This window comes from Eretmochelys imbricata, chromosome 17 (genome assembly GCF_965152235.1).
Source record: "Eretmochelys imbricata isolate rEreImb1 chromosome 17, rEreImb1.hap1, whole genome shotgun sequence".
Lineage (NCBI taxonomy): Eukaryota > Metazoa > Chordata > Testudines > Cheloniidae > Eretmochelys > Eretmochelys imbricata.
This window is the reverse complement of record NC_135588.1, coordinates 509,604-537,574: the sequence shown is the minus strand read 5'-3', so window position 1 is coordinate 537,574 and position 27,971 is coordinate 509,604. Positions and strand designations below refer to the sequence as shown.

Below are 27,971 nucleotides of genomic sequence, written 5' to 3'. Positions count from 1 at the left end.
GGCGCCGTCTGCGGCATCATCATTAGGATCCCGAGTCAACGCCCGCAGGTGGGGGGAGCGGTCAGCTACGCATAGGGGGCGTGGCCTATAGGGGGCGTGGCTCTACGTGAGCTGTGACGGGCAGATCTCCGACCGGAAGAATATCCGCGTGCCTGACCCAGCTAGTCCTGCCCTTTCCGGTGACTGGACCCACCTCCTAGCCGGTTATCAAATTGTGATAGGCTGCGGATCCTATCCGTCCCCATCCCGAGAGCTGATTGGTCAATGTGCTCTGCTATGTCCCGCCTCCTGAGCCCATCCGGGTCCCTGGAGCGCGGCTGCGGCGATCTGGGACCGCCATTGCGGGTAGAAGACGGAGAGGCCGCAGGGGAGCCTGAAAGGAGAGAGGTCCGCGGGGGCGGGGCGCGTGGGGAAGAAGAAGGGGGGTGCGCCCCGGGGGCCCGTGGGGAAGAAGAAGGGGGGCGGGCGGGGTGCGCCCCGGCGGCCCGTGGGGAAGAAGAAGGGGGGCGGGCGGGGTGCGCCCCGGGGGCCCGTGGGGAAGAAGAAGGGGGGCGGGCGGGGTGCGCCCCGGGGGCGCGTGGGGAAGAAGAAGGGGGGCGGGCGGGGTGCGCCCCGGCGGCCCCTGGGGAAGAAGAAGGGGGGCGGGCGGGGTGCGCCCCGGCGGCCCCTGGGGAAGAAGAAGGGGGGAGGGCGGGGTGCGCCCCGGCGGCCCGTGGGGAAGAAGAAGGGGGGAGGGCGGGGTGCGCCCCGGCGGCCCGTGGGGAAGAAGAAGGGGGGCGGGCGGGGTGTAGGAGTGTTTCTCTTCTGTGGCAGACCCTGACCTGAGCCTGCCTTCCTTTCTCTGTCTGGTCCCTAGTCTGCCTCTCCATGGCTGGAGTGTTTCCTTACCGCGCGGGCTGTGCCCCAGTGCCCAGTCCCTTGGCTCCGCTGCCTGACTACATGTCTGAAGAGAAGCTGCAGGAGAAAGGTGCAAGAGCTATTGAAATTTGTCACAGAAGGGCCTTTGTGGGGTTGGGGTGTGTGTGTGCACGCAGTCCTGGCAGCCATGACAGAGAAGTCCCTGGTCCTTGTACCAACCATCCAAAGACCGGGGTAGCCTGTGCGCCCCAAAGAGAATTCTCCATCATTAAGTTACATTGTCAGCCATTGTATTCTGCTCACTAGTTCATTTCATTTGTGGTGAATGAGTATTTGCACTTGTCTTTGTTTTGCTAGATTTTTCCCACTATTATATTACAACTTGTGAGAGCTGCCCTAAACAGGCTACTGTCAGCTGCATATAATTTAACAGTTAATTTAACACTGTTCAGCGTAAACAACATAGCAACTAAAATCATAGTAGTCAGTCTGCGATGACCTGCACCCCTTTGCTATCAACAGTGAAGATATACCAGGGCCAATATAACATGAGGAGAATGTTAATACGAAGGCTGTGGTTGCACTGGAACAAAGAACTGCCAGACTGGATCATGTTTGGGGTCCACCTGGGCCAGTGTCCTGTTTCCAGTACTACATAACTCAGAGGAAGGTGGAAGAACTCAACTGTAGGCAGGTGTGAGATAGCCTTTTCCTGATCCCTGGTAGTTAGACATGGTATAAACCCTGAAACATGAACCTTTTAATCCCCTACAAAACACTGTTTGCATTATCGTGCTAGTAGAGCTCTGGATATTTAGCCATATAATTTTAGGCTCATGTTGGTTTGGAGTCCCCTCTTATGTCGTAGTGCTATGGCTTGAGATGGACTGTGTGTGTTCTTGTCTGTGCAGCCCGCAAATGGCAGCAGCTGCAGGCAAAGCGGTATGCCGAGAAGAGGAAGTTTGGTTTTGTGGATGCCCAGAAGGAGGACATGCCCCCAGAACACGTGAGGAAAATTATCCGGGACCATGGTGACATGACTAACAGGAAGTTTCGGCATGACAAACGGGTTTATTTGGGGTGAGGAGAGCAATGAGAATCCTAATCCATGTCCAGGGAAAGGTGGGTGATGGGTAGGTCACACGTGGTTACAGGTATTCAGTTCCTGAGGGGTGGAATTGTAAGCAGTACACTACACCAGTGCCACAGGTATCCACTCGTTGGTAGAGACCACTGAGATATGAGACCTTCCCTGGAGAGCTTTCAGTTTTAACTTTGTGTGCATAGAATAGAATGCTAATGTATGAGCTCTTGTAAAGCGTTTGGAAGATGGACTAGTGAGCTAACTAAGTATTCAGTGGAACAGAAATACAATAGTGGGAGATGGGGAGGAGGTTGTGTTTTGAGTTATTGGGTAAATGCTACTGTGCAGAAGTAGCTCCTTAAAAATCTTGAAGGAGCAGAGAAGGATGCCCGTTACGCAGTGGTTGAGTAATCCAAATGCAAGAGATGGGTTTCCCTGCCTTTCAGACTCGGGGCCAGTCCTAGCAGGTTGTAATCCATTGCTAACTCCTGGCGATATGCAGAGGCCCTAGTAATTCACAAGATGAATTTCTGTGGATGTGCGGTGTCCCCAAGATGTTGGTACCTGTCTCAAAGAAGGACCATCTTTTTGTTCTGTGTATGCACAAGGTCCTGGTTCCTGAATGTGCTCCTAGGTGCTACAGTAATGCAAATAAATACTTACAGCCAATGACTTTTGGTTTAAAAAAATCTTCCACATATAACTAATGTCTGACTTCATGAGCCTGCACACAGCCTGCAGAGCTAACACCCCACTGAGATAAATCGGGTAGTTCACTCATTGTGGTGAGTGTTTCGGCCTAACTATTTTAATATCGACATAAATGCTTTCCTTGCTGATCCATAGCAGAACAGTGTTTGGATGGTCCATTAATTTTGGAAGGATGTTCACAGGAGTGAAGCAGCAAGTTCTAAAGATGCAAATAGTTGTATGTTCCCTAGCACAAGCTTACTTATCACCATAGGAATGCACAGTAATTCTTAAATATTGGATTTTCTCTTTCCCCACCTCCCCATCACTAGGTTGTTTAATATCCTAGTTTACCATGGGATTTCTGGAAGCATGCTAATGTCCTGACCATCACAATGAATATTTTGATCATCTAGCTGAATGGCTCCTCCCTCCATCCTCACCACAGCACCTCACCAACATTACAGATTTCTGGTCCCAGTTGCCCCCATGCTAAGCCTCATTGCCTTGCCCAACTAACTGCCAGTCTCCCAGTGAATTTTGTGCATACTTGGTGTGTCTAAGCAATGATGGTGAGCCAGAGCATTCTGGGATTTAGAAAGTCCCAAACTACATTTTGCATTTTGTGCAGTAGAGGCAGGCAGGTGGTTCCCCATGGGAACTTCTCTGCTGCGAATACACTGTAAGGAAAGACAAGGAGCTGCAATTCCCTTGAAGGTGCGGTTGATCAGTTCCTCAGGTGACTTGGAAAACCGTAAGCTCTTGCCATTTGGGCTCTCATAACAGGGTTTGAAAATGGGGCAAACTGTCCCCACTGGAAGAGGAGCCAACACACATTTAAAGTCTGACTTCAGTTGCTTGTCAGTGAAACTACATAAGAAATGAGTTGTTTAATCATCTGGAGCTCTAGATATTCAGAGAGGTGAGACTGCTATGTTTGCCTATTAAGTTTAAGAAAGAGAAACCCAGGCAGCCACCCTAGAATTAAACAGTTGCTCTAAAGCCCCAGCTCAGGGTTACTGAATGAAATGAAGGCACATGACTGTTTGCATCTCTGTGACGTAAAACAGTGATGTCTAGTGACCAGCCACCCTCAGTCATTGCTGTAATCTCATGTTAGTTGGGGAGGCCTGTGAAACATCTAGTTTCAGTGCCCTCTCAGCTTGAATTTGGGTTTCAATAAGAATGGGGGAGACTGGTTGCTGTCTGTTTATAAGAATACTGATTGTAGCTCAAGAGATTTTTTTTTTTTTTTCTGCAGTGCCCTGAAGTACATGCCCCATGCTGTCCTAAAGCTCTTGGAGAACATGCCAATGCCCTGGGAACAAATCCGAGATGTCCCGGTCTTATACCATATCACTGGTGCTATCTCCTTTGTGAATGAGATTCCATGGGTCATAGAACCAGTCTACATCTCACAGTGGGGGTAAGCACTTGCAGTAATCGCGCATTGGGATCTGCAGGTTGATCTCTTGAATCTGCAGTATAGGCTATATCTAATGCTCTTGGTTCATCCCAGGTCAATGTGGATCATGATGAGACGAGAGAAGCGAGACAGACGTCACTTCAAAAGGATGAGGTTCCCTCCATTTGATGATGAAGAGCCCCCTCTTGACTATGCTGACAACATCCTGGATGTGGAGCCTCTGGAGGCAATACAGCTTGAGCTGGACCCAGAGGAAGATGCCCCTGTCCTGGATTGGTTCTATGACCACCAGCCGTTGAAAGACAACAGGAAGTGAGTACTCTTTTCTGGTAGCACTTTTTCATTGTAAAGTGTTCCAGAGCATTGTATAAACTCTGTACACAGCAGCCTAGAATTGTGCAGCCTTGGGGAGAAGGATATTAGATGGCTTGTGGAATACGGGGAGATATTTTGCCAAGGAAACCTGGGGAAATTCTACTCTTATGAAAACTGGTCTGGGACCTTTAGTGTTGATGCAGAGCTTGCAGGTCTCCAGCCTTTGAGGTCTCTTCTGAAAAACCTCTGCACAGTCAACTGAATGAAACATTGTTTATCTCCCTGGAAGCATGAAGGACTGAGTCAGCCATACCCGGACTATGGGTATTTCATACATGATGCTTGACTAGAGCATACCAGAAGCTCTTTAACCTGTTGACAAACTAAGTTTTCTGGGGGAAATTTCCGTGGTAATATGTGCTGCCTGGGACTGCTGTGTACGATCCCAAATATTCATATCTAAATCTTGGATATTAGGGGGAAAACTGTCTTGGGGGGAGGGAGCTGAGTTTAGCACCAGGTTCGTAACAGGTGGAGTTGAATTGTTGTCTGCAGTGGGTTTGAATAGCCATGCAGCCTTTGCTTCTGTTCAGGAGGGACCTGTGAGATAGCTGTTTCTTTCCTATTTCCTGTTAAGGGGATGGGGAGAGGGATGGGTTTCAGCAGCTTTGTAGCCTTCTAGCCCTGCAGTGCTGATCTGTACATTGTCCCCTTTGCAGGTATGTGAACGGTTCTACATACCAGCGGTGGCAATTCACTCTTCCCATGATGTCCACATTATACCGGCTAGCTAATCAGCTGCTGACAGATCTTGTGGATGACAACTACTTCTACCTGTTTGATCTGAAGGCCTTCTTCACTTCTAAGGCTCTGAACATGGCTATTCCTGGGGGGCCCAAGTTCGAGCCTCTGGTCCGAGATATTAACCTGCAGTAAGTGATAGGTTTTGGTGGGGAGGGGAAAAAGTACTTGCCTGGTCTGGGGGTGGGCGCTTCAGTGTGTTGTCTTCCCCAAGTGAAATGCTGGTGTATTAGATCCCGATGAAGTGGCATTAGTGGGTCTTCATAATATGCTGCTTTAGAGTCTGAATCTGTATTGAAGGAGTTTAGAACGATGTCTGGGGACACTGCCCTGCATCTTTGATCCAAGACCTTTGCCTTCCTGCCACATTCTGCACTTTCATTTAACAATGTCTTTTCTTCTGATTTAAGGGATGAAGATTGGAATGAATTCAATGACATCAATAAAATAATCATCAGACAGCCAATCAGGACAGAGTACAAGATTGCCTTCCCATACCTGTACAACAACCTGCCGCACCATGTGCACCTGACCTGGTGAGTACAGCGTCCACTGCGGGCAGGGGTGTGGAGAAGTTGCTGTACTCAGTAAGATGCTCTAATACTTGTATCTTGCAGGTATCACACTCCTAATGTGGTCTTCATTAAAACAGAGGATCCTGACCTGCCAGCATTTTACTTCGATCCATTGATCAATCCCATCTCTCACAGGCACTCTGTCAAGGTGAGTTACTGCTTGAGCGCCCATGAGCCAGGGATGCACTGCATTGGAGTGATGGAAGAGGGTCTTTTTGATCTAGCATAGACCATATGTTGAGGGTAGGGGCTCCAGCTCAGTGTGGTAACCTTGTCTGACAGTGATTGGCATGGGTACTTCAGGGAAAGGCATAAACTCCTCTGTAAAAGGACTGACCCCAGCTGGTGATCAGACCTATAGTGCAGGAGGATCACTAGCTCTTGTGGCACTGCAGATGAGTCTGGAGACTAGGTCCTTCATATAAATCTCTAATCCTTTCTGCATCTTATTGTTCCTCAGTAATACCTTGCAGCTGCAAGTTCCACAACTTAACTAAAAGCATGTAAAGCATTTCCTTTCTTCCATTTAAACTTGTTGCCTTTCTTTCAAGGATCCTCTTATTGCCTCCTAGCACTTGAGAGCAGGGACACCAAATTACACTTCTTCACTAAGGCTATGTCTACACTACTGTAGTAAGTCGACCTACGCTACACAACTCCAGCTACGTGAATAACATAGCTGGAGTCGATGTACCTTAGGTCGAGTTACCGGAGGGGGGAAGCTTGCGTTGTCCCCTGTATTAGTCAGCACTGTCGGTTTATCTCTTGCTCTTCCTCTGCCATTGTGTAGCCGTCCCAGTTCCATTGTTTGGTTAGGACTTTTGGGAGATTGAGCTGAAGCAAGTGTGGGGCTGATTATGTCTGGCATTTCCACACTCTAGAGTCAGGAACCTTTGCCTGATGATGACGAAGAGTTTGAATTACCAGAATTTGTGGAGCCTTTCCTGAAGGACACCCCGCTGTACACGGACAACACGGCCAATGGCATTGCACTGCTGTGGGCCCCTCGACCCTTTAACTTAAGATCTGGCAGGACACGCAGAGCTCTAGACATCCCATTGGTCAAGAACTGGTAACATTCTTTATTGGGGGCATTGGTGGTTTAGTGCCTTTGGCATTAAGGGAGATGTCTGTGCAGCCACAGTAGTGGAAATAGTGCAGTTTCTAGCTCCTCGATGAATCTGACTTGGTTGGATTCCATGGTACTGGGGCCGTACTGCTCTCCTAAGCGTGGAGGTTGTGTAGAGAGGCTCCAAATAGCACAGTTTCCGAGCCAGCCTCTTTCTGTATGGTGAAGGTGATACAGAAGAAGCCACAGGTGGTAAGTGTTGCTGGAGACCTTGCAAAGCTTTTTTCTGGCTAGCCTGTCTGTGAGGGACATCACTTCCAATCTGGGAAATGAGAATGAGTGTTCCTTGGAGCCCTGAGGTTTCTGGTCTTTGTCCTCAGGTACCGAGAGCACTGCCCAGCAGGGCAGCCGGTAAAAGTGAGGGTCTCCTACCAGAAGCTGCTGAAGTACTATGTTCTGAATGCACTCAAGCACAGACCTCCCAAGGCTCAGAAGAAGAGGTAAGTGATGCCCTGTTTCTTTGAGAGCTTTTCTCTGGTTTATTTTGGGGATGCAGCTGATTCCATTGTTCTCTCCCCATCTCCAGGTACCTATTCCGCTCCTTCAAGGCAACAAAGTTCTTCCAGTCAACAAAGCTGGACTGGGTGGAGGTTGGGCTGCAGGTGTGCCGCCAGGGTTACAATATGCTGAACTTGCTGATTCATAGGAAGAACCTCAACTATCTCCATCTGGACTACAATTTCAATCTCAAACCAGTCAAGACCCTCACCACCAAGGTACTAGTCCATGTCCTTCCCTCTGAAGTGATGTTCTCCTGCAGCACCAGACAGATTGACTTGGGACTGAAGTCTCTATAGTAAAGGTCTTGGATGGCTAGTGTAGCAGCAGCATCCGCCATCCATCCTCCTATTTCCCTATCTTTCTGCAGAACCCACCTTTTTGGTGATTGGGGGGATTCCTGGGCCATTGCTCCTTTCTTAAGGAGGGGCTAGGGAGAACTGGCTTTCGTGGTCTTTGTGCAGCAAGAGATAGCAAACCTGTTAAGTTTACTTCAAGCTGCTTATTTGTTTAGTGCCTTGAGGTAAAATGCTATAAAGAGCTATTGTTGCTGACCCTGAGCTGTTCACTTTGCAAACAGTCTGAGTGACTGGAAGCTGCCTGGCCGCTACATAGCAATATGGTTTCTAGTCCCTGTACCCTGGTCTCTCCCTTCCCAGGAAAGAAAGAAGTCTCGTTTTGGTAATGCTTTCCATCTGTGCCGCGAGGTTCTGCGTTTGACCAAACTGGTGGTGGATAGCCATGTCCAGTACAGACTGGGAAATGTGGATGCATTTCAGGTGAGCCTAATTTGGGAATAAGTGGTTAGGAGCTGGGTGAGGGGAACCAGGTGGCTAACTTCTATGGAATGGATGATTGCCATCGACTGGTGCATTGCTCTGGAGAAGCCTCTCTCATACTGCTCCAATTGCTTGTGAGTGGACTGAAGCTCAGTTAAGGAATAGCTCAGACTGAGACAGTTTAATCATACTTTTTCAATTCCTGATTTATTTACTGTAGTGAGGGCTGAGGACCCACAGGAGTTCTGCTCAGCACAGTCCACTCTTTACTCCTGGCAGCGTAAAGAGCATGGCTTCCAGAGAGTGCCTCTAGGTAATGTGCATTGCCATCTCCTAATCATGCACGCTGTGTTTCAGTTGGCAGATGGCTTGCAGTATATTTTTGCCCATGTGGGACAGCTGACAGGAATGTACAGGTACAAGTACAAACTGATGAGGCAGATTCGTATGTGCAAGGACCTGAAGCATCTCATCTACTACAGATTTAACACCGTAAGTACTGCTTCCCCATGGATTAGTGACTGCCCCAATGCAGCTCTGTGAGAAGGGAGGCCTCCTGGAATGTCACTAAGTAACATGCAGTTATTGTGCCTCTCTTCTTCAGGGGCCTGTGGGGAAGGGGCCCGGCTGTGGCTTCTGGGCTCCAGGCTGGAGGGTATGGCTGTTCTTCATGAGAGGCATTACCCCACTGTTGGAGCGGTGGCTGGGCAACCTGCTGGCCAGGCAGTTTGAAGGTATGTGTAATAAGTGAAACTGAGATGGAGGGGCTGCTTTGGTGAAGATAAATGCTATCTCTTTGTCAGCTCTAACACCAGCCTCCTTGTCCAAGAAAAGCACTTAAAATGGAACCGGGGCATGAATTGTTAATAGTGAGAGCAGTTCACTACTTTTTTAGGAGCCCATATAGACTCCCAATGGAGCTGAGGTTTAAGAGAGTTCTCTGTGAAGCCCATTGCCTATTAATTGTCCTCCTCTCAGCACAGTGGCCTGGGGTCTTATGGGTGTTTCACTTTCTATGCCACTTGCTTGGACTCCAGCTCTCTGTAGCACCTTTTTATGTGTGGATCTCTCAATGGGAGGCAAAGTGACATTGCCCCATTGGTCTCCAGGTTCCTGAAGTGTGTTTTCACTTCCAGGCCGACACTCAAAGGGCGTTGCAAAGACTGTAACCAAGCAGCGTGTGGAATCTCACTTTGACCTGGAGCTGAGAGCTGCAGTTATGCATGACATTCTAGACATGATGCCAGAGGGAATCAAGCAGAACAAAGCTAGGACCATCCTGCAGCACTTGAGTGAGGCCTGGAGGTGCTGGAAGGCCAACATCCCCTGGAAGGCAAGTACCTCGCATGGCCGTTCTCCTCAGTTTAATTTCAGTCAGTCATGCAGAGAACTCCTGTTTTCCTAACTCTACCGCTCCTCCCCAGGTTCCTGGGCTGCCAACTCCTATTGAAAACATGATCCTGAGATACGTGAAGGCGAAAGCTGACTGGTGGACTAACACAGCTCACTACAACAGAGAGCGGATCCGCCGGGGTGCCACTGTGGACAAGACTGTATGCAAGAAGAACCTGGGTCGGCTGACCAGGCTTTACCTGAAAGCTGAGCAGGAGAGGCAGCATAATTATTTGAAGGTGGGGCTGGGATGCTGGCTAGGGGTGGCCAGAGCTTGGGACTTTCTGTAGCGGGGTTTGATGGCTGCTGACCGTGCTGCTGCGGTTTGTTTACAGGATGGCCCCTACATCACTGCGGAGGAGGCTGTCGCAGTGTATACCACCACCGTGCACTGGCTGGAAAGCAGGAGGTTCTCGCCCATCCCCTTCCCTCCACTCTCCTACAAGCATGACACCAAGCTGCTCATATTGGCCTTGGAAAGGCTGAAGGAAGCCTACAGGTAAGGAGAGGAAAGGGTGTGGCTGGCTGCCGAGGGGCTGATACCTGTGCTGGGTAATGCACTGGAAGCTGTCAGGTTATCAGTTTATATCGGAGCTTCAACAAGATAGTAGTGTCTCTTGATAGACTAATGAAGGCTCTAACCTATACTGTACTACTGAGGCTTTAGTGTGGCTTATTGGAATTTTCATACAGGCTCTCCTGGTGCTTGGAACAGGTATTGATAATCTCACAGGAGTCGTGTGCAGCGTGGGCGTATGGGAGGAGTTGTAATCAGAGGGTGCCTTACAGTCCAGTTTGGTTGTGGAGAATCTTTCCTTGAGGGTCATGGGTAGTTGTCATTCTGCTGAAGTTTGGACATAGGAGTAATTCTCTTTTGTTTTCAGTGTGAAATCCCGTCTGAATCAGTCTCAAAGAGAGGAGTTGGGCCTTATTGAGCAGGCGTATGATAATCCCCATGAAGCTCTGTCCAGAATCAAACGACATCTTCTGACTCAGAGAGCCTTTAAAGAGGTAAATGTCTTGGCTAGAGCCAGAGTATAGACCACTATCAGTATCTTCAGAGTGCCTAGGATCGAGTTACATCTCTGCATGCAGAGATTAATTTGTACCTAGAATCTTGTTGGATCAACCCCTTACTTTCCCTGTCCTCGGTGTAAGCCAGCTTGGTGTCTCCTCTTGATTAGGTTGGTATTGAGTTCATGGACCTCTACAGTCACTTGGTTCCTGTTTATGATGTTGAACCCCTGGAGAAGATTACCGATGCCTACCTGGATCAGTATTTGTGGTATGAGGCTGACAAGCGAAGACTCTTCCCTCCTTGGATCAAACCTGCTGACACCGAGCCACCTCCACTGCTGGTGTACAAGTGGTGCCAAGGTCAGTGCAGGCATCCGTCTTTCACGTAGGTAGGAGTTCTTTGGGGTGAAGGTGGGGGTCAGCTCTCTGTCCTAGAGTGTCCTCTGGGAAGTGCTTTAAATGTCTTTCTTTTAGTAGCTTGTAGCTTGCTTTCAGCCCAGTGGCTATATATTCTGCCAGAAACTGGATTCAGTAAATTTAAAAACACCTTTATACACAGTGAGGGCACCCTCTCTGAAGAGTCCTGACTGCTATATTCCTCCCTATCCCCATTTTTCTGTAGGGTTCTTCAGTAAAAAACTAGGCCGACTAAACAGAGTGACAGTGGAGAGCTTGAAAGCGTTCTGTCCCCCCGCAGGATGGTGCTAATGGCGTGAGGGAGCAGCACGGTTGCTGATGGTGCAACGGGCTTTTTTGTGTCGCCTCAGGCATTAACAATCTGCAGGACGTCTGGGAGACGTGTGAGGGTGAATGTAATGTGATGCTGGAGTCCCGATTCGAGAAGATGTATGAGAAGATTGACTTGACATTGCTCAACAGGCTCTTGCGTCTTATCGTTGATCATAACATTGCTGACTACATGACAGCTAAGAACAACGTGGTGATCAATTACAAGGTAACAATTAGCCTGTGGGAAACAGTGGGGAGTGGGAAGGCTACAGAGTCCTCAGCTGTCTCCACATCTCCTTGGGGAAGTCGAGACTTTGCCAGGGTGAGAGGGGAGGCAGGCTGAAGGATTGGGGAGCTAAGAGAACTACCAGAGTTCTGCTTAGGAGCGACTGTTGGAGTAGCCCTTGAACTGTCATTAACTTAATTGCTTCAGGTGAGTGAGAGCCCTGCTGAAAGGTCTGCAGGGGCATAGTTGAGTCAGATTCTCACTGCTGTCTTCTGTTTCCTCAGGACATGAACCACACCAACTCCTATGGGATTATTCGGGGGTTACAGTTTGCTTCCTTCATCGTTCAGTATTATGGGCTGGTGATGGACCTGTTGGTGCTGGGCCTTCACCGAGCCAGCGAGATGGCCGGCCCACCACAGATGCCAAATGACTTCCTTAGCTTCCAAGATATTGCCACTGAGGTGGCCCATCCCATCCGCCTCTTCTGCAGATACATTGACCGCATTCACATCTTCTTCAGGTAGTAACCATTGCCTGGGTGCCTTCCCTTCTCTGCCAGCCACGTTCGTGTGCCAGTTGAGATGGTACTGATCCACAGGGCAATGGCTCTGGTTCTTCTCCAGTCCAAACATAGGAATATCCCTGTTCCCTTCCAGCAGATGGAATGAAGTGGCTAGTGCTATAGCACGTTCTGCCTCCTGGAATACTGTTCTGTGGGCTCTCCAGCTGTATTGAGACAAGGAAATCTTTTATCTAGCTCCATAGGTGCAGTGCCGTAGCAGTGTTGTCAAATGCGGGGCTACTTCCATTTTAAGCTCTTAAAAGGAGCTAATACACTTGAGAAATGACCCTTTTGGCTGAGATTGCTCTTTCTCAGCCTGTCTGGTAAAGCCAATTTTGGCCCCATTTCAGTTCATGTTCTTGAGCTGCAGTAACTGAACTGTTTTCAGAGTAGCAGCCGTGTTAGTCTGTATTCGCAAAAAGAAAAGGAGTACTAGTGGCACCTTAAAGACTAACCAATTTATTTGAGCATAAGGTTTTGTGAGCTAAAGCTCACCTCATCGGATGCATTCAGTGGAAAATACAGTGAAGAGAGTTATATACACACAGAACATGAAAAAATGGGTGTTATCATACACACTGTAAGGAGAGTGATCACTTAAGATGAGCTCTTACCAGCAGGAGAGTGGGGGTGGGGGGGAGAAAACCTTTTGTAGTGATAATCAAGGTGGGCCATTTCCAGCTTCTCAAAGCTCAGGCATGGCAGGTCCATAGTTATGTGAGAAATCACATTTTTTTAAAATTGGCTTAGCATGCCCTGGGTGTAGCTTTTCTGATTTTTGCAGTTAGCAGGCATTGACCTCTGGATGTGTAGTCACAGAAACATGCATGAAAAAACATGACATGTACTGTCTGTGCTAATGCAGTTTCTGAATGCACCTCATGCGGGAGGATGCAGGAATTGTGCGTCTGTTAGTGTGATCCACAAACACACCCTTGCTATTCACCATCTTTTCAGGGGTTCTCCTTTCCTGTCCAGGCTGAATGGGGATTTCCCTGCAAGTTCAATCCTGTAACCCACTCCTCCCTTAATGTGAATTTCCAGGTTTACAGCAGATGAGGCAAGGGACTTGATCCAGCGCTACCTGACAGAGCATCCAGATCCCAACAATGAGAACATTGTGGGCTACAACAACAAGAAGTGCTGGCCCCGAGATGCCCGGATGCGGCTCATGAAACATGATGTGAATCTGTAAGTCATCTGACATGTTGAGAGTCAAGGAGGATTTGGGTGCCTGTGCAGCTCTGCATGGGAAGAAAGGGATTGAGGAACTAACCCGTGTCTCTGTTTCACCCCACTAATTGGGTACCTTGTCACCCAGGGCTCATGCTGTGTTCTTTGCCTTTCAGTGGCCGTGCCGTATTCTGGGACATTAAGAACCGTCTGCCTCGCTCAGTCACCACAGTGCAGTGGGAGAACAGCTTTGTGTCTGTTTATAGCAAGGACAATCCCAACTTGCTGTTCAACATGTGTGGCTTTGAGTGCCGCATCCTACCCAAGTGCCGCACCAGCTATGAGGAGTTCACCCACAAGGATGGTGTGTGGAACCTGCAGAATGAGGTAGGGAAAGTGGGTGGCGGGATTGGGAACAGCAGTCTAGCCCAGATCAGAGCAGAGCTCAGAGTGGATGGTGGTCATGCCCTGCATTAATGTGGATTGAGTAGAATTGATTTGCTGGGCTCATGCTGCCCTTGGAGATGGTAATAGAGGTAGTCATCAGTGGTGCCCAACCTTATTACGCAGGAGGGCCAAATAAACTTTGTGTGGACCAAACAGATTCTGTTTTAAGTTAGTTTGTTTCGTATGTATTTAGGTTGTTTTTATGTACAGCATTGTCTATTTACACAAGTGTGTAAGCTAAAATGATGTAAACGTGATAACAGACGCTAATGATTCGGCCATTAGAATACTGTGTTGAAGGAGACCTTATGAAATACTCTGGTGGGCTCTCGGTTTGGCACTTCTGGCCTAGAGCATTGGGTGCTAAGTTTAATTGTGTTCAGCGCTTATGCTAGAGCCGAGTGGCTGGCTGGATTAGCTCTTGTCCAGAAGAGATCGAGGGTCTATGAATGGATCTTGGCGCAAACTAAAAAGTGGGTGGGCATGAAGACTGAAGAGCGGAGAAGCTGTGCTCGTACCATGAAAGGTAACTTCTTAACTGCATGTGAGTGCAGAGAAGGCTCCTAAAGTTCTCGCCCCATCTCCCTACACCCTCCGGAGAGAGGGGTGTGTGTGACACCTTTCAATGATGGTGTAGGAGGGGTGGAAATCACCTCATTACGTTTGTTGGATAGGGGACTCCCAGTTAAGTTAAATTGATTGTCCATATGCTTCTGTTGCAGGTGACCAAGGAGCGCACAGCTCAGTGCTTTCTGCGTGTGGATGATGAGTCTATGCAGAGGTTTCACAACCGAGTGAGGCAGATACTCATGGCCTCCGGCTCCACAACCTTCACAAAGGTAACAAGGAGGGTGTCTGATGTGGCTATCCCTAGGCACTGGCTGGAGTTGCTGGGATGACAATCCCTTGCTTTTGTCTCTAGATTGTGAACAAATGGAACACAGCCCTGATTGGCCTGATGACATATTTCCGGGAGGCTGTTGTGAACACGCAGGAGCTGCTTGACCTGCTTGTGAAGTGTGAGAACAAGATTCAGACCCGAATCAAAATTGGCTTGAACTCCAAGATGCCAAGCCGCTTCCCTCCAGTGGTATTCTACACCCCCAAAGAACTGGGGGGGTTGGGCATGCTGTCCATGGGCCATGTTCTCATTCCCCAGTCTGACCTGAGGTGAGTCACGGTGCTCTGTACAAGATTTTGAGAATGGGAAGGGAAATACTTATTCCAAGAATGCCACTAGCGTTTGGGGGGCTCTGACAGGATTTGTGGGGTATTACTGGGACCTTCCGCCCTGTACATTACTGTTTAACCTTTGTGCCCTGTTATAGGGGTCTGTCATCTCCATCACGACCTTGGTGGTGAACTTAGCCACGACAGACCCACTGCCCTCCCTCACTTGTTGCCTCTGCCTCTTTGCTACAGATGGTCCAAGCAGACAGATGTCGGAATCACTCACTTCCGCTCGGGGATGAGCCATGAGGAAGACCAATTGATCCCAAATCTGTACCGCTACATCCAGCCATGGGAGAGTGAGTTCATTGACTCACAGAGAGTGTGGGCAGAATATGCCCTCAAGAGGCAGGAGGCTATTGCCCAGAACAGGTGTGTTTCCACTCTGCACTCAGATGGGTTAGTTGTCGGGGGGCGAGAATGGTATGGTGTGTAAGCAGAATCCTGGAGACCCTGCTGGTCTTCAGAACTCCGCTTAACTATGAGCATAAAGGCCCTGCTGAGCCTAGGTTTCTTACAAAGGGCCAAGCACTGCTGGGTTTCTGTAATGGCACATTCCATCTCCCAGTAGAGGTGGGGACAGTCTCTGCAGGGTAACTGGGACATGGATGATGCTTCTTAGCAGAAAGACAGTCTAGAGCACAGGTTCTCTCAGCAAATTTTTTGGTGGCCTCAGAATGTGGCCACTAAATCTTGCTGATGGCCATGCTGACAATTTTTCCTAAAATACTTAATTAACTTTAGGAAAAACAAATAAATATGCACATATACATATCCAAATCATTGTAATTTATTTAGGTAGGGTTTTTTCAGACTCAGTAATAAAAATTTACAGTTCTTTATTTTTAATGGACCTAAACACAATAGAAACACAAATAAGGCTCTTTTTGCATGTTCCTGTCTTTTTGTTGTTGTTGTTTCTTTTGCTTTTTTGGTTGAGCTTTTTTTTTTTTTCTGCTAAGACTTGGTAGCTGGTAAGTCTTCTGCTGTGAAAAGTGATATTTGTATGTTTAATATCACTTTCCACAGCAGACTTAATCAGCCCCAGGACAAATTAAGCCCTGAATGGGGAGGTGGGCAGGGAGGCAGCGGGGCCCAGGGACGATGGTGGGGGTGGTGAGCCTGGAACCACAGCCTGCCACCATGTGGCCGAAGCAGGCCTCCCTTACCCCGGGAAAGTGGGGAATTCACCAGCTGCCTGCACCTCCAGAGTTTGCCTCTCTGGAGGCGGGCAGGGCCCAACTGCTGCTGGCGTCCCTGGGAGAGGGGCCACTGCTTTGTGCCTGCGTTGCGCCAGGCCCCCCAGTTAAGAACTCCTGAAGCCAGGACCTTATTTGGCTGGAGTCTTTGGGCTTAAATCCATTGTTATGAAATAAATCCTTCTCTCTCAAGGCGTCTGACTCTGGAGGATCTAGAGGACTCATGGGACAGAGGGATTCCTCGCATTAATACCCTCTTCCAGAAAGACCGGCACACCCTTGCTTATGATAAAGGCTGGAGGGTCAGGACAGACTTCAAACAGTACCAGGTACCAACAAGGAATTGCCCTTGGAAGCTCTGACACTTGCTGCATGGCAGGCACCTGCCAGACAAGGCGGAGGAGCCTATTTGTCCTCTCCTCTTTGTACTACAGCAGGTGCAGTTTCCTGGTCTCTGTGCTTCAGGAAGGAACTAGTCCACATGAGCTGGGACTGCTAAAGGCCTTTTATGAAAAAAGTCAGGAAATGTAACCTACCGCATCCTTAAACAGCACTCTCCTTGCTGGGAGTGTGCAGGGGCATACAGAACCCAGCTCTGTTGGGTGCTAAGTGACCAGATCTTGAGAATTGGCATGTGGACTCAGTGGCACTCTTAGAAAGCCAATATTTCGCAAATATAAATTCTCCCTATTTATCACTTTTAAAATACTGACCCAGTAGAAAGCCATTAAATATCTTCTTTTGAATCCAGACTGATTTGTCCATTGTGAATTCACGTTCTGGGTCAGCCCTCCTTTTTCCACCAGTGCGTCATATAATTTACTTATTAACACTGGCATCTTGATTCCTAGCACTAGTGAGATCTCCAGTGTGGGTGCTGCAGGGTTAAATAGCTGGGCTGGATGCAGAACCTCTTTACCCTGATATCCTTTTCCTGTTGTATACAGGTTCTGAAACAGAACCCGTTTTGGTGGACACATCAGCGCCATGATGGGAAGCTCTGGAACTTGAACAACTACCGCACAGATATGATCCAAGCACTAGGTGGAGTGGAGGGGATCCTGGAGCACACCCTCTTCAAGGGAACCTACTTCCCAACCTGGGAGGGTCTCTTCTGGTGAGGAAAGGCCCTGTTCTGGTGGGAGTCACATGTATGTAGGATCTCACTGACACACCAGAAGAGTCCCTGGTTATATCTTGGTTTTTCGCTGGTCCTCATCTGACTGGTTTACAGCAAAGCACCTGAACCATATGTATCTGAGCTGAGTGCCTGTAGACAGCCTGTGGGTTGGGCTCCTATTCCCTGGAGACTTTCTGCAGAAACCTTACTCTCTCCTGTTTAGTACTAATGCTGTCCCTCTCCCCCAGCACAGTCTCACTATAGCATAGCAAAGACAAACTGAGACGACAAAGCAGTGCAGTTGCAAAAAAAGGTGGTAGTATTCTGGGGTGTATTAACAGGAGTGGTGTATTTAAGACCAGGGAGGCAATTGTCCCGCTCTACTCAGTATAGGTGAGGCCTCTCATTGCCCAAAACCAGACAGAATACTGCTATGTGGACAAATTGGAGAGAGTCCACAGGAAAGCAACAAAAATAAGTCGGGTTTTCTAAACCTCTCATGGGGGGAAAACAGTTTAAAAAGGGATGGAGTGGGGACAGGATTTTAGGTTGGAGAAAAGATTGAGGTAGGGACCTGCTAAATCTTCAGCTATTTTAAGGGCTGTGTCCACTAAAGGTAGGATGAGAAGCAATCTGCAGCAGGGGAGATTAGGAAAAACTTTCTAACTCTTAAGGATAGTTAAGTACTGGAATAGATTCTCAAGGGACATTGTGGAATGCCCATCATTTGGAGGATTTTAAGAACCTGTCAGGGATGGTCTAAGTACTCTTGATCCCACCTCATAGACTTGTAGGACTGGAAGGGGCCTCGAGAGGTCATCCAGTCCAAACCCTGTATTCATGGCAGGACTAAGTATTATCTAGACCATCCCTGACAGGTGTTTGTCTAACCTGCTCTTAAAAATCTCCAATGATGGAGATTTCACAACCTCCCTGGGCAGTTTATTCCAGTGCTTCGCTACCGTGACAGTTGGGAAGTTTTTCCTAATGTCCAACGTAAACTGCCCTTGCTGCAGTTTAAGAACATTGCTTCTTGTCCTATCCTCTGAAGTTAAGGAGAATAATTTTTCTCTTTTCCTTGTAATAACCTTTTGTGTACTTGAAAACTATTCTCTCCCCCCCTCCCCCCCCCCCCTTCCTGAGGAGGGATGGCTTTCTTACAGAGCTGATTGCTTCTGTTCCTTTCAGGGAGAAGGCCAGTGGCTTTGAGGAGTCAATGAAGTGGAAGAAGTTGACAAATGCCCAAAGATCGGGTTTGAACCAGATCCCCAACAGACGATTCACCCTCTGGTGGTCTCCTACCATTAACAGAGCCAATGTAAGTGAAGTTCTTCTCCATGGACTTGTATCTCTGTAGAAGACAATTAGATGAGTTGTGTTTTGAAGCAAGTTCTTTAATTCTCACCGTCCTTCAAAGCACATTCTAAAGAGTAACTTCAGATTCTAATACTGGTAAAAATAAATGTCTCCTTAGAGCAGCAGTTGGCTTAATCCTCTGATCTTGGGCTCACCCAGGCCTGGGGCTGGTTGTGTTGTGACATGTTCTCATGGTTGCTCTTCTCTTCTCAGGTGTATGTCGGGTTTCAGGTGCAACTGGATTTGACAGGTATCTTCATGCATGGCAAGATCCCCACATTGAAGATTTCCCTCATTCAGATCTTCCGAGCCCACTTGTGGCAAAAGATTCACGAGAGCATTGTAATGGATTTGTGTCAAGTGAGTGGGGCATTGAGGAAGGGGATGCAGATATGTGTAATTCTGTTTCTGCAGTGCTGGAAGGAGGCTTTTTGTTACCAGTAGTGCCCCCAGGAAGCCCCTTTCCAGTTCTTGGGAAACAAGGGGTTAACCTACAACAGCCTGCCTCTTGCAGTGGAGATAGCCCAGGGAGATCCCATCATTTAGCATCTATTCTGCTATGGGAGTTACAGCGGGGCTGCACCCTCCCCCAGTGACCTCAGGCAGAAGGAGATGGCAAGGGGACACAGCTGGCTTTCCCTGGTGCTCTGCTTGCTGCTGTTGCTGGGGTAGGGGTTCTTCCCGCCCTCCTGCGCACTGCTCTCTGCCTCATTCAGATTGTCGTCTCCCTAGGTGTTCGATCAGGAGCTGGATGCTCTAGAGATTGAGACCGTGCAGAAGGAGACCATCCATCCCAGGAAGTCCTATAAGATGAACTCCTCCTGTGCAGATATTCTCCTCTTTGCCTCCTATAAATGGAATGTGTCACGGCCGTCGCTGCTTGCAGACTCCAAGTAAGTGCTGTCCAGTATCTCCTCCCTGTTCCTGTGGGGGTGCAGAGCCCCTCAGGCATTCAGGGGTCTCTTTGGGTTCCTAATAGATCAGAGGCCTGCCCACCAACAATGACTTGGTGACTATTGTGGCCCTGGTTCAGGACATTCAATGTTCCTCCTCCTCTGCATCTGTACTGGCTTTTCTAGGGAGGGCACTGCCAGAAGCATCTTGTGTGCCACTTCTGCTGTTGTCCCTCCTCCCTAAAGCACTTCACTTCTAACACTCAACATGAAAGGAGCTACAGCACTAAACGTAGTGCTGCTGGTGACCCTGCTTCCCTGGGGGCCTAAGATGTGGAGTCAGTCCCTTTACAGGTGCACCTCACCACAGATTTCATGCGGCTGAGCCCCCACCTGAGACTTTCCTCAGGGGGAGGTGACCCCTTCCAGTTAAATGTAAGAACAGTAGCTCTCCTTCAGATCACTGTCCCGTCAGGCACCTCTGCACCGGTGTGATAATGAAGTCTCCCTAAACTTGGGTCTTGCTGCCTCTGGATAATTAACAATTGGCTTTAGCGCTCAGACTTGGCAGTAAGTGCTATTTGCCAAAAGTGACGCTGCCCCAACTGCAGCAGGGTCTGGCTGCAGCTCCCCTTTGGGAGGCAGGAGTTGATGACTGTTTTTCTTTTCCACTCCCCAGGGATGTGATGGACAGTACCACCACTCAGAAATACTGGATTGATATCCAGCTGCGCTGGGGCGACTATGACTCCCATGACATTGAGCGCTACGCAAGAGCCAAGTTCCTGGATTACACCACGGACAACATGAGTATCTACCCCTCCCCCACTGGAGTGCTCATTGCTATTGACCTGGCCTATAACCTGCACAGGTGAGACCCCCTAGCCTTGGGACTGCAACGTCTTTATTGCCAAAACTTTCCTGGTGCCAAGGGCATGTGTCAGAACAAATAGAGCAGTCCCTGTGCCAGTAAAGGTAGCAGAGGAAGGGGGTGGAGCGGGAAGGATACACACAATGAATGGGGTGAGGGCTAGCTAACTCTTAAGTTTTTAATAATGGTGGATTGGGCCACAGCAAATCTGTTTTACTGGCCCGGTCCTGGGGTTGCTTGCATTCTTAACTGGGGGATTTCTCTGTAGGCTCACTCTGGGCCTGAAAGATGGAGCCATATCTCGCTACAGTGCTAACTGTTTGTTCACTAAGGGGATGGGGAGCGGTTTCTGAAGGCCAGGTCGCTTCCATGGTGATCCCCAGCACCAGTGGAGTATCCGCTCTGGGGACTGTTGTGTGTATACTTACTGCTGTGGTCTTTGTGGCTTCCCCCGACATTGTGCGGGAAAGCCAAGGGAGGGGTAACCAGATGAACAGCTCCCAAGGACATTGTGAGGAGAGCAGTGCACTGGAGCCAGAGATGGACCACGTCTCAGCTACGGGACATGCTGACTGCTGCAGCATCTGTTCCTGCCTGTGTGGGGAGGGGCAGTGCTCCAAGCTGCTTCTCCGGAAAAAGGCTATTGTTGCCTTTCAGATCGTGAGCTGGAATTGTGGTGAAATCTGTTACTGATCCAATGCTGTGTTTGCTTCCTCCCCAGTGCTTATGGGAACTGGTTCCCTGGGAGCAAGCCTCTGATTCAGCAGGCTATGGCCAAGATTATGAAGGCAAACCCTGCACTGTACGTACTGAGGGAACGTATCCGCAAGGGGCTACAGCTTTACTCATCAGAGCCCACAGAACCCTATCTCTCCTCCCAGAACTATGGGGAGCTCTTTTCCAATCAGATCATCTGGTTTGTAGATGACACCAACGTGTACAGAGTTACCATTCACAAGGTGAGTGCGGCGAGTGGGAGGAACCTTTGATGAGTGAATAGGAAGGAGGGCTGTCTGCTAGCATACTGTGCCTAGAGGAGTCTGGGGCAGGAATGTCGTAATCTGTTGGATTCTGGTGAGCCTGGGAATTAATTTGATTTGATTTAGTTGGGGATTGGTCCTGCTTTGAGCAGGGGGTTGGACTAGATGACCTCCTGAGGTCCCTTCCAACCCTGATATTCTATGATTCTAATGGACATGGAAGTTTGTGCAATGCATACACAGAAGCTGTTACGTTTATGTGGGGTTGGGAACCAGAACTCATTACACAGGTGTTTGCTGTCCTGTCACTGTTTGGTCCCAGCACATACAACTCACATTAATGTTTTCACCTTGGTGTTTTTTACAGACCTTTGAAGGGAACTTGACCACAAAGCCCATCAATGGGGCCATTTTCATCTTCAATCCCAGGACTGGGCAGCTCTTCTTAAAGATCATCCATACATCTGTGTGGGCAGGACAGAAGCGTCTGGGCCAGGTAAGAGTCAGGGACCATGTTGGGGATAGTGGGCCAGGGAATCATGCTAGGTGCGTCTGGAGGCTTGTTTAGTAACAGTGAGCAGGAGGCTTCTCCATGTGGGACCTTGATAGGTCTCTGGAGCCCTTGTCCAGCCTGGAGCACTGGGAAGTCCCAATAAAGTGAGATCTAAGCCAAATCTCTACTATAGGACAGGACTCCTTGGTTTCACTATTAATGGGTGCATTTTTGTCAGGGCTCTGGGCTTTTTGGAAGTGTAAAGAGTCTGCACTCCTAAGCAGGGTCCACGGGCTGGAATCCTAACTTGTCTACAGCCTTCCCTCAGCACCAAGGCTTGGCAAATAGTATACTCACTGTCACAGCAGCTGCTCTAGTGGATTGTGCCTCCGGCCCTCCCAGAGAGAGGAGCGTGCCAGTGACATGAGGCTGAGAGGGCTCATCTCAAAGTGACTGGTTGAACTGGCTCCCCTTAAGCTTTATAATCAGTTCACTTCCCCAGCCAGACTGGGGAAGTGCTGGTGGAGCACAGCAAGGTGGTGTAGTTGCCCAGCATGCTCATTAACAGGAGCCAGAGTAACAGCTGTGTTAGTCTGTATTCGCAAAAAGAAAAGGAGTACTTGTGGCATCTTAGCTAGTCTCAAAGGTGCCACAAGTACTCCTTTTCTATTAACACGAGTGTTTCACTGTACTGACCCAAGCAGTGGTGCTTACTCAAGGGTTCCTCTCATCCCCAAAGGTCAGGCTGTTTTCTCCTGTGAAGGGGCGGGTGGTGTGTGCAATCATATTCTAACCTTCTCTTCCTTTGTAGCTGGCCAAGTGGAAGACTGCTGAGGAAGTGGCTGCCCTGATTCGCTCCCTCCCTGTAGAGGAGCAGCCCAAGCAGATCATAGTCACCAGGAAGGGCATGCTGGACCCACTTGAGGTAAAGGATCAGATACTATGGGGATGGGCACCATTATAAAATCCCTTTTACGTTGTAGAGCAGGGGGTTACCTGCTTTACTTCAGAGTGGGCAAGTGAGGGGTGAGTTTTCTGTATCAATGCACTAAATATGGTGTTGCCCAGGCATTAATCCCTTAAGCAGCTCCACAGTGGATTCTACGATCTGTAGGGGCAGGTGGAGATACTGAAGAATTTGTGTGGTTTTATTCCTGTTCGTTCTCTCTTTGAACTCCAGGTGCACTTGCTGGATTTCCCAAACATTGTGATCAAAGGATCAGAGCTGCAGCTGCCCTTCCAGGCCTGCCTGAAAGTTGAGAAGTTTGGAGATCTCATCCTGAAGGCTACTGAGCCCCAAATGGTTCTCTTCAACCTTTATGATGACTGGCTGAAAACCATCTCCTCCTACACGGTAAGATCTGGAGTCCACCCACCCTGAATGGCTGCTTTGCAAATTATTTGTATTATAGTTGATAGTCTTAGGTGAGGGTCCCCTTTCTAACTGTTGCATATCAAAGCAGTGCAGTATGCTTTCCTAGACATAATTTGCTTTGCTGCCAGGTACATGCAGCAAAAGCCAACGCTGCAGGGATCTCCATCCTTTGTTCAGGGACTTTCTGTACCAGGAAGCCTCAGTCACAGCAGTGGCACCAGCCTGTGCTTTGGTTTTTCTCCAAGTCAATGACCGTTCACTTCAGAACTGTCTCTGTGTTGTATCTGCAACATAACTGTCTCCTGAGGCAGGAGTAAATCACCAATATCTTCCTGTATGTCAGGCTTTTCTCCTTGCTGAATGGCTGCATCTGTCTTTCCATAGGCATTCTCGCGTCTGATCCTGATTCTCCGGGCGCTGCATGTAAACAATGACCGTGCCAAAGTGATCCTGAAACCAGACAAGACCACCATAACGGAGCCTCACCATATCTGGCCCACCCTGACAGATGAGGAGTGGATCAAGGTGGAGGTGCAGCTCAAGGACCTGATCCTCGCAGACTATGGAAAAAAGAACAAGTAAGCTGCAGAGATATGTCAGAATAGGACCAGCCCTTACCACCCCTTTCCCTCCCACAGTAACAACTGTCCTACCAGACTCCTCCATCTGGCAGAGAGGGAGGCTTAAAGGGGGCCCCTGCTTTCTCCCTCCACAAATAGTTGGAAGTCCTGGACCAACAGGGAAGCTAGTTATTTCTGTTAATCACTGTCAGCTAGGAAGATAGTGTCGCATCAAAACTTCCATGGCATGTGTACAGTGTGAGCATTTGTGCCTGCATCCGCTGAAGGGCTGTTGAGGTGGACGCTGCACTCAATAAGTCCCTGTGAGCCACTTTCCTCTCCTCAACTGGGTCTTGCTCCACTCTCCCCCTAGCTAGTGTTCTGTGAGCTCATGTCTCAGTGTGGGAGAGTGTTTCAGGAATACATCTTAGAACATCTAGCCACACAGGTGAGTTCTCTTTTTCAGTGTGAACGTGGCATCTCTGACGCAGTCGGAGATCCGAGATATTATCCTGGGGATGGAGATCTCTGCCCCCTCTCAGCAGAGACAACAGATTGCTGAGATTGAGAAGCAAACCAAGGAGCAGTCGCAGCTGACGGCCACGCAAACCCGCACTGTCAACAAGCATGGTGATGAAATCATCACCTCCACCACCAGCAACTATGAAACTCAGACCTTCTCCTCCAAGACGGAGTGGCGAGTCAGGTAATGGAAGGGGTCTGGGGCTTGCTGTGCTGGGTGGGAAGGACGAGTGCAGTCAGGTGAGCTCTGTTACTGAGCTGCTGGATAATATCTCCTATTGACAGAGCAATCTCTGCTGCCAATCTCCACTTGAGAACAAACCACATCTATGTCTCGTCTGATGACATCAAGGAAACGGGCTATACCTACATCCTTCCCAAGAATGTGCTGAAGAAATTCATCTGCATCTCAGACCTCAGGGCCCAAGTGAGTCTGTGCAGCAAGCTTACATTTAAAAGCCAGCTCATCACACTGGGGCATGCCAATCCTGGAGGCTCAACCCTGCCTCTGATTCTCTAAGGCCCAGAGGTGGAAGAGAATTCCACTGAGCATCAGTGATGGGGTTACACACACTAGCTGAATTCCAGTTCAGCTCCAAAAACTCCATGTCCCCACTCTTGTGTAGAAATTGCTTCTACCACTGAAAAAAATGGGGCTGTTCCCTCTGCTTGTGAAAGTCCCCAAACAAAGGGTTGTTGACCTTGGAAACACAAGGTAGAGTGGGTGCACCCTGTTGTCATGGCCTTACAGGGAAAATACGCAACGATTTTACTGATGTTTGTGCGTATTTCTAGATTGCAGGGTACCTGTATGGTGTGAGCCCTCCAGATAATCCTCAAGTGAAGGAGATCCGGTGCATTGTGATGGTGCCCCAGTGGGGAACTCATCAGACGGTGCATCTTCCTGGCCAGTTGCCACAACATGAGTACCTCAAGGTGAGTCTCATTCCTGTGTCCCTCACTTGGTGTCCATTCCCCTTTTGGAAAAGGAAGGCTTTTACTCAAATGATTTATAGACAGGCTATAATATGTGTGTGAGCTCACCTACCAGTCACTACTGAAGTCTGAGTCTTCTCTCATTAGGAAATGGAGCCCCTGGGATGGATTCACACACAACCAAACGAGTCCCCTCAGCTCTCGCCGCAGGATGTCACCACACATGCCAAGGTCATGGCTGACAATCCCTCATGGGATGGGGAGAAAACCATCATCATCACCTGCAGGTGCGCAAGGCAGCCAGGCCTTCACTAAAAATATCTCCTGGGTCCTGGCTTCTGTGGGCTGCCTGAGCCAGGTAAAGGAAGAATAATCTAAATCCAGGCCTCTGAAGACTAGCTGCTGTGGTCAGGTGTGGAATGTGCGTGCTGTGAGCTGCCTATCTTTAGGAGTACGGGTGGATATCATAGTCTGTTTTGTGTTTGCAGGTTTAGCACATAGATTAAAGTAAGGTAAGACTGGGAGGGATGGTGTAGGAGACTGACTCAACATGTTGCACTCATTTTGTGGAAGTGATCCACTTCCACCATAAACTAGAGCAGGGATGGGAAAACTACAGCCTGGGGGACACATCTGGCTCTTCAGACGTTTTAATCCAGCCCTCGAGCTCCAGCCGGGGAGCGGGGTCCGGGGCTTGTCCTGCTCTGTGCGTACTGCAGCCAATGGGAGCTGCAGGGGCGGCGCCTGCGGACAGGGCAGTGCGCAGAGCCACCTGGCCGAGCCTCTGCATAGGAGATGGGGGGGGGACATGCCACTGCTTCTGTGAGCTGCTTAAAGTAAGCGCTGCCTGGAGCCTGCATCCCTGCCCCACTCCTGCCCCAGCCCTGATCCCCATCCTGCCCTCCGAACCCCTCGGTCCCAGCCTGGAGCACTCTCCTGCACCCTCAACCCCTCATCTCCAGCCCCACCCTAGAGCCCACAGCCCCAGCCGGAGCCCTCACCCCCTCCTGCACTCTAACCCCTCAATTTTATGAGCATTCATGGCCTGTCATACAATTTCCATCCCCAGATGTGGCCCTTGGGCCAAAAAGTTTGCCCATCCCTGAGCTAGAGGTAGAATTCTTTCAGCTGAAGAGGCGGGGAATGTTAGCACTTAGGTGAACCCTGAGATTGAAGGGAGGAAGCTGATTTGCAGTTTTGATCACTACCACTTCCCTTCTTTTCAGTTTTACCCCAGGCTCCTGTACTCTGACTGCCTACAAGCTGACTCCCAGTGGCTATGAGTGGGGCAGGCAGAACACAGACAAAGGAAACAACCCTAAGGGCTACCTGCCATCCCACTATGAGAGGGTGCAGATGTTGCTGTCAGACCGCTTCCTTGGCTTCTTCATGGTACCAGCACAGGGATCCTGGAACTACAACTTCATGGGTGAGTCCCTGCCAGCACAGATCATAGCTGACTTTCCTTGGAGAAGTGAAGGCTGTGTGCCTCCTCAGGCAGTTAGGGGAAGGGGAATGTTACTGGTGCTCTGAGCCCTGTATCACATCTGAGCAGCTTTTTGACTGAGTTTTGAAAGCCCTACACTCAATTCCATGGTGTCTGTCTGTGATATGGTAACTTTTGAATGCCCTCAGCTGATGAAGGCCAGAATTACAGGGAATGTTCTAGGCATCAGTGGGCAGAATCCTTTTTTTTTTTTTTTTTTAAGGCAAATTAGAAAACTGGAAGGGGAGAAATGGGACACAGAGCTCCTGCTATTCTGTCTGTTTAGGAGAGCCAGTTTCAAGCACATCTGTGATATTGTCTGTAGCTCAAATTGGCTGATGGTACCATTTAATGCCTTCCAGCATAACAGTATCCCTGTCTCCTCTCTGCCCACCTCCTAATAGCTTCTGACACATTGACACCTTGAATGACTTCCCACACACAGAACAATAATAGGGGTGCATACAGCCCCTGGCATGGCACAAGAATGGGGAACACAACACTTGGCATGAGGAAGGGGGCTGGGATTTGCAGGGAGTGCCTGACCAAGAGCTCAGCCTAAAGAAACTGGGTGTGTGGGAACATGCCTCCCTCCCCCGGTTTCAATTCTCTTGATACTTCCACCCAACTGCAGGTGAGATTTCTTTTCTAGTAGGAGCTTGCAATGATTCTGGGAAAGCTAAAGAGGAAGGAAGCCTGTCCAGCTTATCATGTGTTAATCACAGCAGTCTTGTCCCTTAAACATGATTAGTAGCTTCCTGCAGGGAGTTGTGAAGAACAGGGTAAGCTGTGTAGGTGGAAATGGCAGAAGCCTCAGGCATGGGGACTGAAATGGGACTGCTTAATTCCAGGTGTTCGTCATGATCCCAACATGAAGTACGAGCTGCAGCTAGCGAATCCTAAGGAGTTCTACCATGAGGTCCATCGCCCATCTCACTTCCTCAACTTCGCCTTGTTGCAGGAAGGGGAAGTCTACTCTGCAGACCGAGAGGATCTCTATGCATAGATCTGGGCTCCCAGAACTCAGCCAGACACAGAAAAGACTTAATACTGTTGATATTCAACAGTGTGTACCTTGCCCCAGAAGAGTTAGTGATCTGCAGGCATTCCTCTGTGTTGCTTTTGGTGTTCATTGCTTTAGATGCTTCTGTCTCTAGTCTCTGATGGCAGGATTTGTGTAAAGTGTCAGTCCAAATGTATTTTGTGATTTTGGAGAATGGCTTAATAAATTTTATATAACTGGGAA

General features: G+C 49.1%; 1 protein-coding gene across 3 annotated transcripts; it reads left to right on the top strand.

Annotated features, from left to right (window-relative positions):
• Positions 1-288: 288 nt before the first annotated feature.
• On the top strand, positions 289-27,971 carry PRPF8 (pre-mRNA processing factor 8). Of its 3 annotated transcripts, XM_077836994.1 has the most exons (43): positions 289-387; positions 857-967; positions 1,770-1,938; positions 3,894-4,058; positions 4,152-4,370; positions 5,093-5,305; positions 5,585-5,710; positions 5,792-5,897; positions 6,631-6,821; positions 7,199-7,318; positions 7,405-7,594; positions 8,036-8,155; positions 8,513-8,647; positions 8,760-8,889; positions 9,292-9,488; positions 9,580-9,786; positions 9,883-10,046; positions 10,432-10,558; positions 10,732-10,924; positions 11,332-11,519; positions 11,804-12,042; positions 13,129-13,275; positions 13,434-13,644; positions 14,427-14,543; positions 14,627-14,874; positions 15,127-15,306; positions 16,327-16,462; positions 17,081-17,250; positions 18,442-18,571; positions 18,823-18,969; positions 19,342-19,502; positions 20,182-20,373; positions 21,095-21,332; positions 21,721-21,849; positions 22,658-22,771; positions 23,027-23,200; positions 23,606-23,799; positions 24,248-24,487; positions 24,589-24,730; positions 25,099-25,239; positions 25,387-25,526; positions 26,466-26,668; positions 27,577-27,971. In XM_077836994.1, exons 2-43 carry the CDS (start codon positions 868-870, stop codon positions 27,729-27,731), a joined length of 7,008 nt encoding a protein of 2,335 aa, XP_077693120.1. In that variant the 5' UTR covers positions 289-387; positions 857-867; the 3' UTR covers positions 27,732-27,971. The 3 variants fall into 3 exon arrangements, with proteins under 3 accessions (XP_077693120.1, XP_077693121.1, XP_077693122.1); XM_077836995.1 differs by lacking the exon at positions 289-387 and having other exon boundaries at positions 863-967; positions 1,770-1,864; XM_077836996.1 differs by lacking the exons at positions 289-387; positions 857-967; positions 1,770-1,938 and adding an exon at positions 1,952-1,980.

Bases quoted from the DNA above. Each gene is read 5' to 3' on its own strand.
- PRPF8 (XM_077836994.1), top strand. From the start codon at position 868: ATGGCTGGAGTGTTTCCTTACCGCGCGGGCTGTGCCCCAGTGCCCAGT. The intron at 9,489-9,579 runs GCAAGTACCTCG...GCTCCTCCCCAG, and splicing joins AGGCCAACATCCCCTGGAAG to GTTCCTGGGCTGCCAACTCC. The intron at 25,527-26,465 runs GTGCGCAAGGCA...CCTTCTTTTCAG, and splicing joins ACCATCATCATCACCTGCAG to TTTTACCCCAGGCTCCTGTA.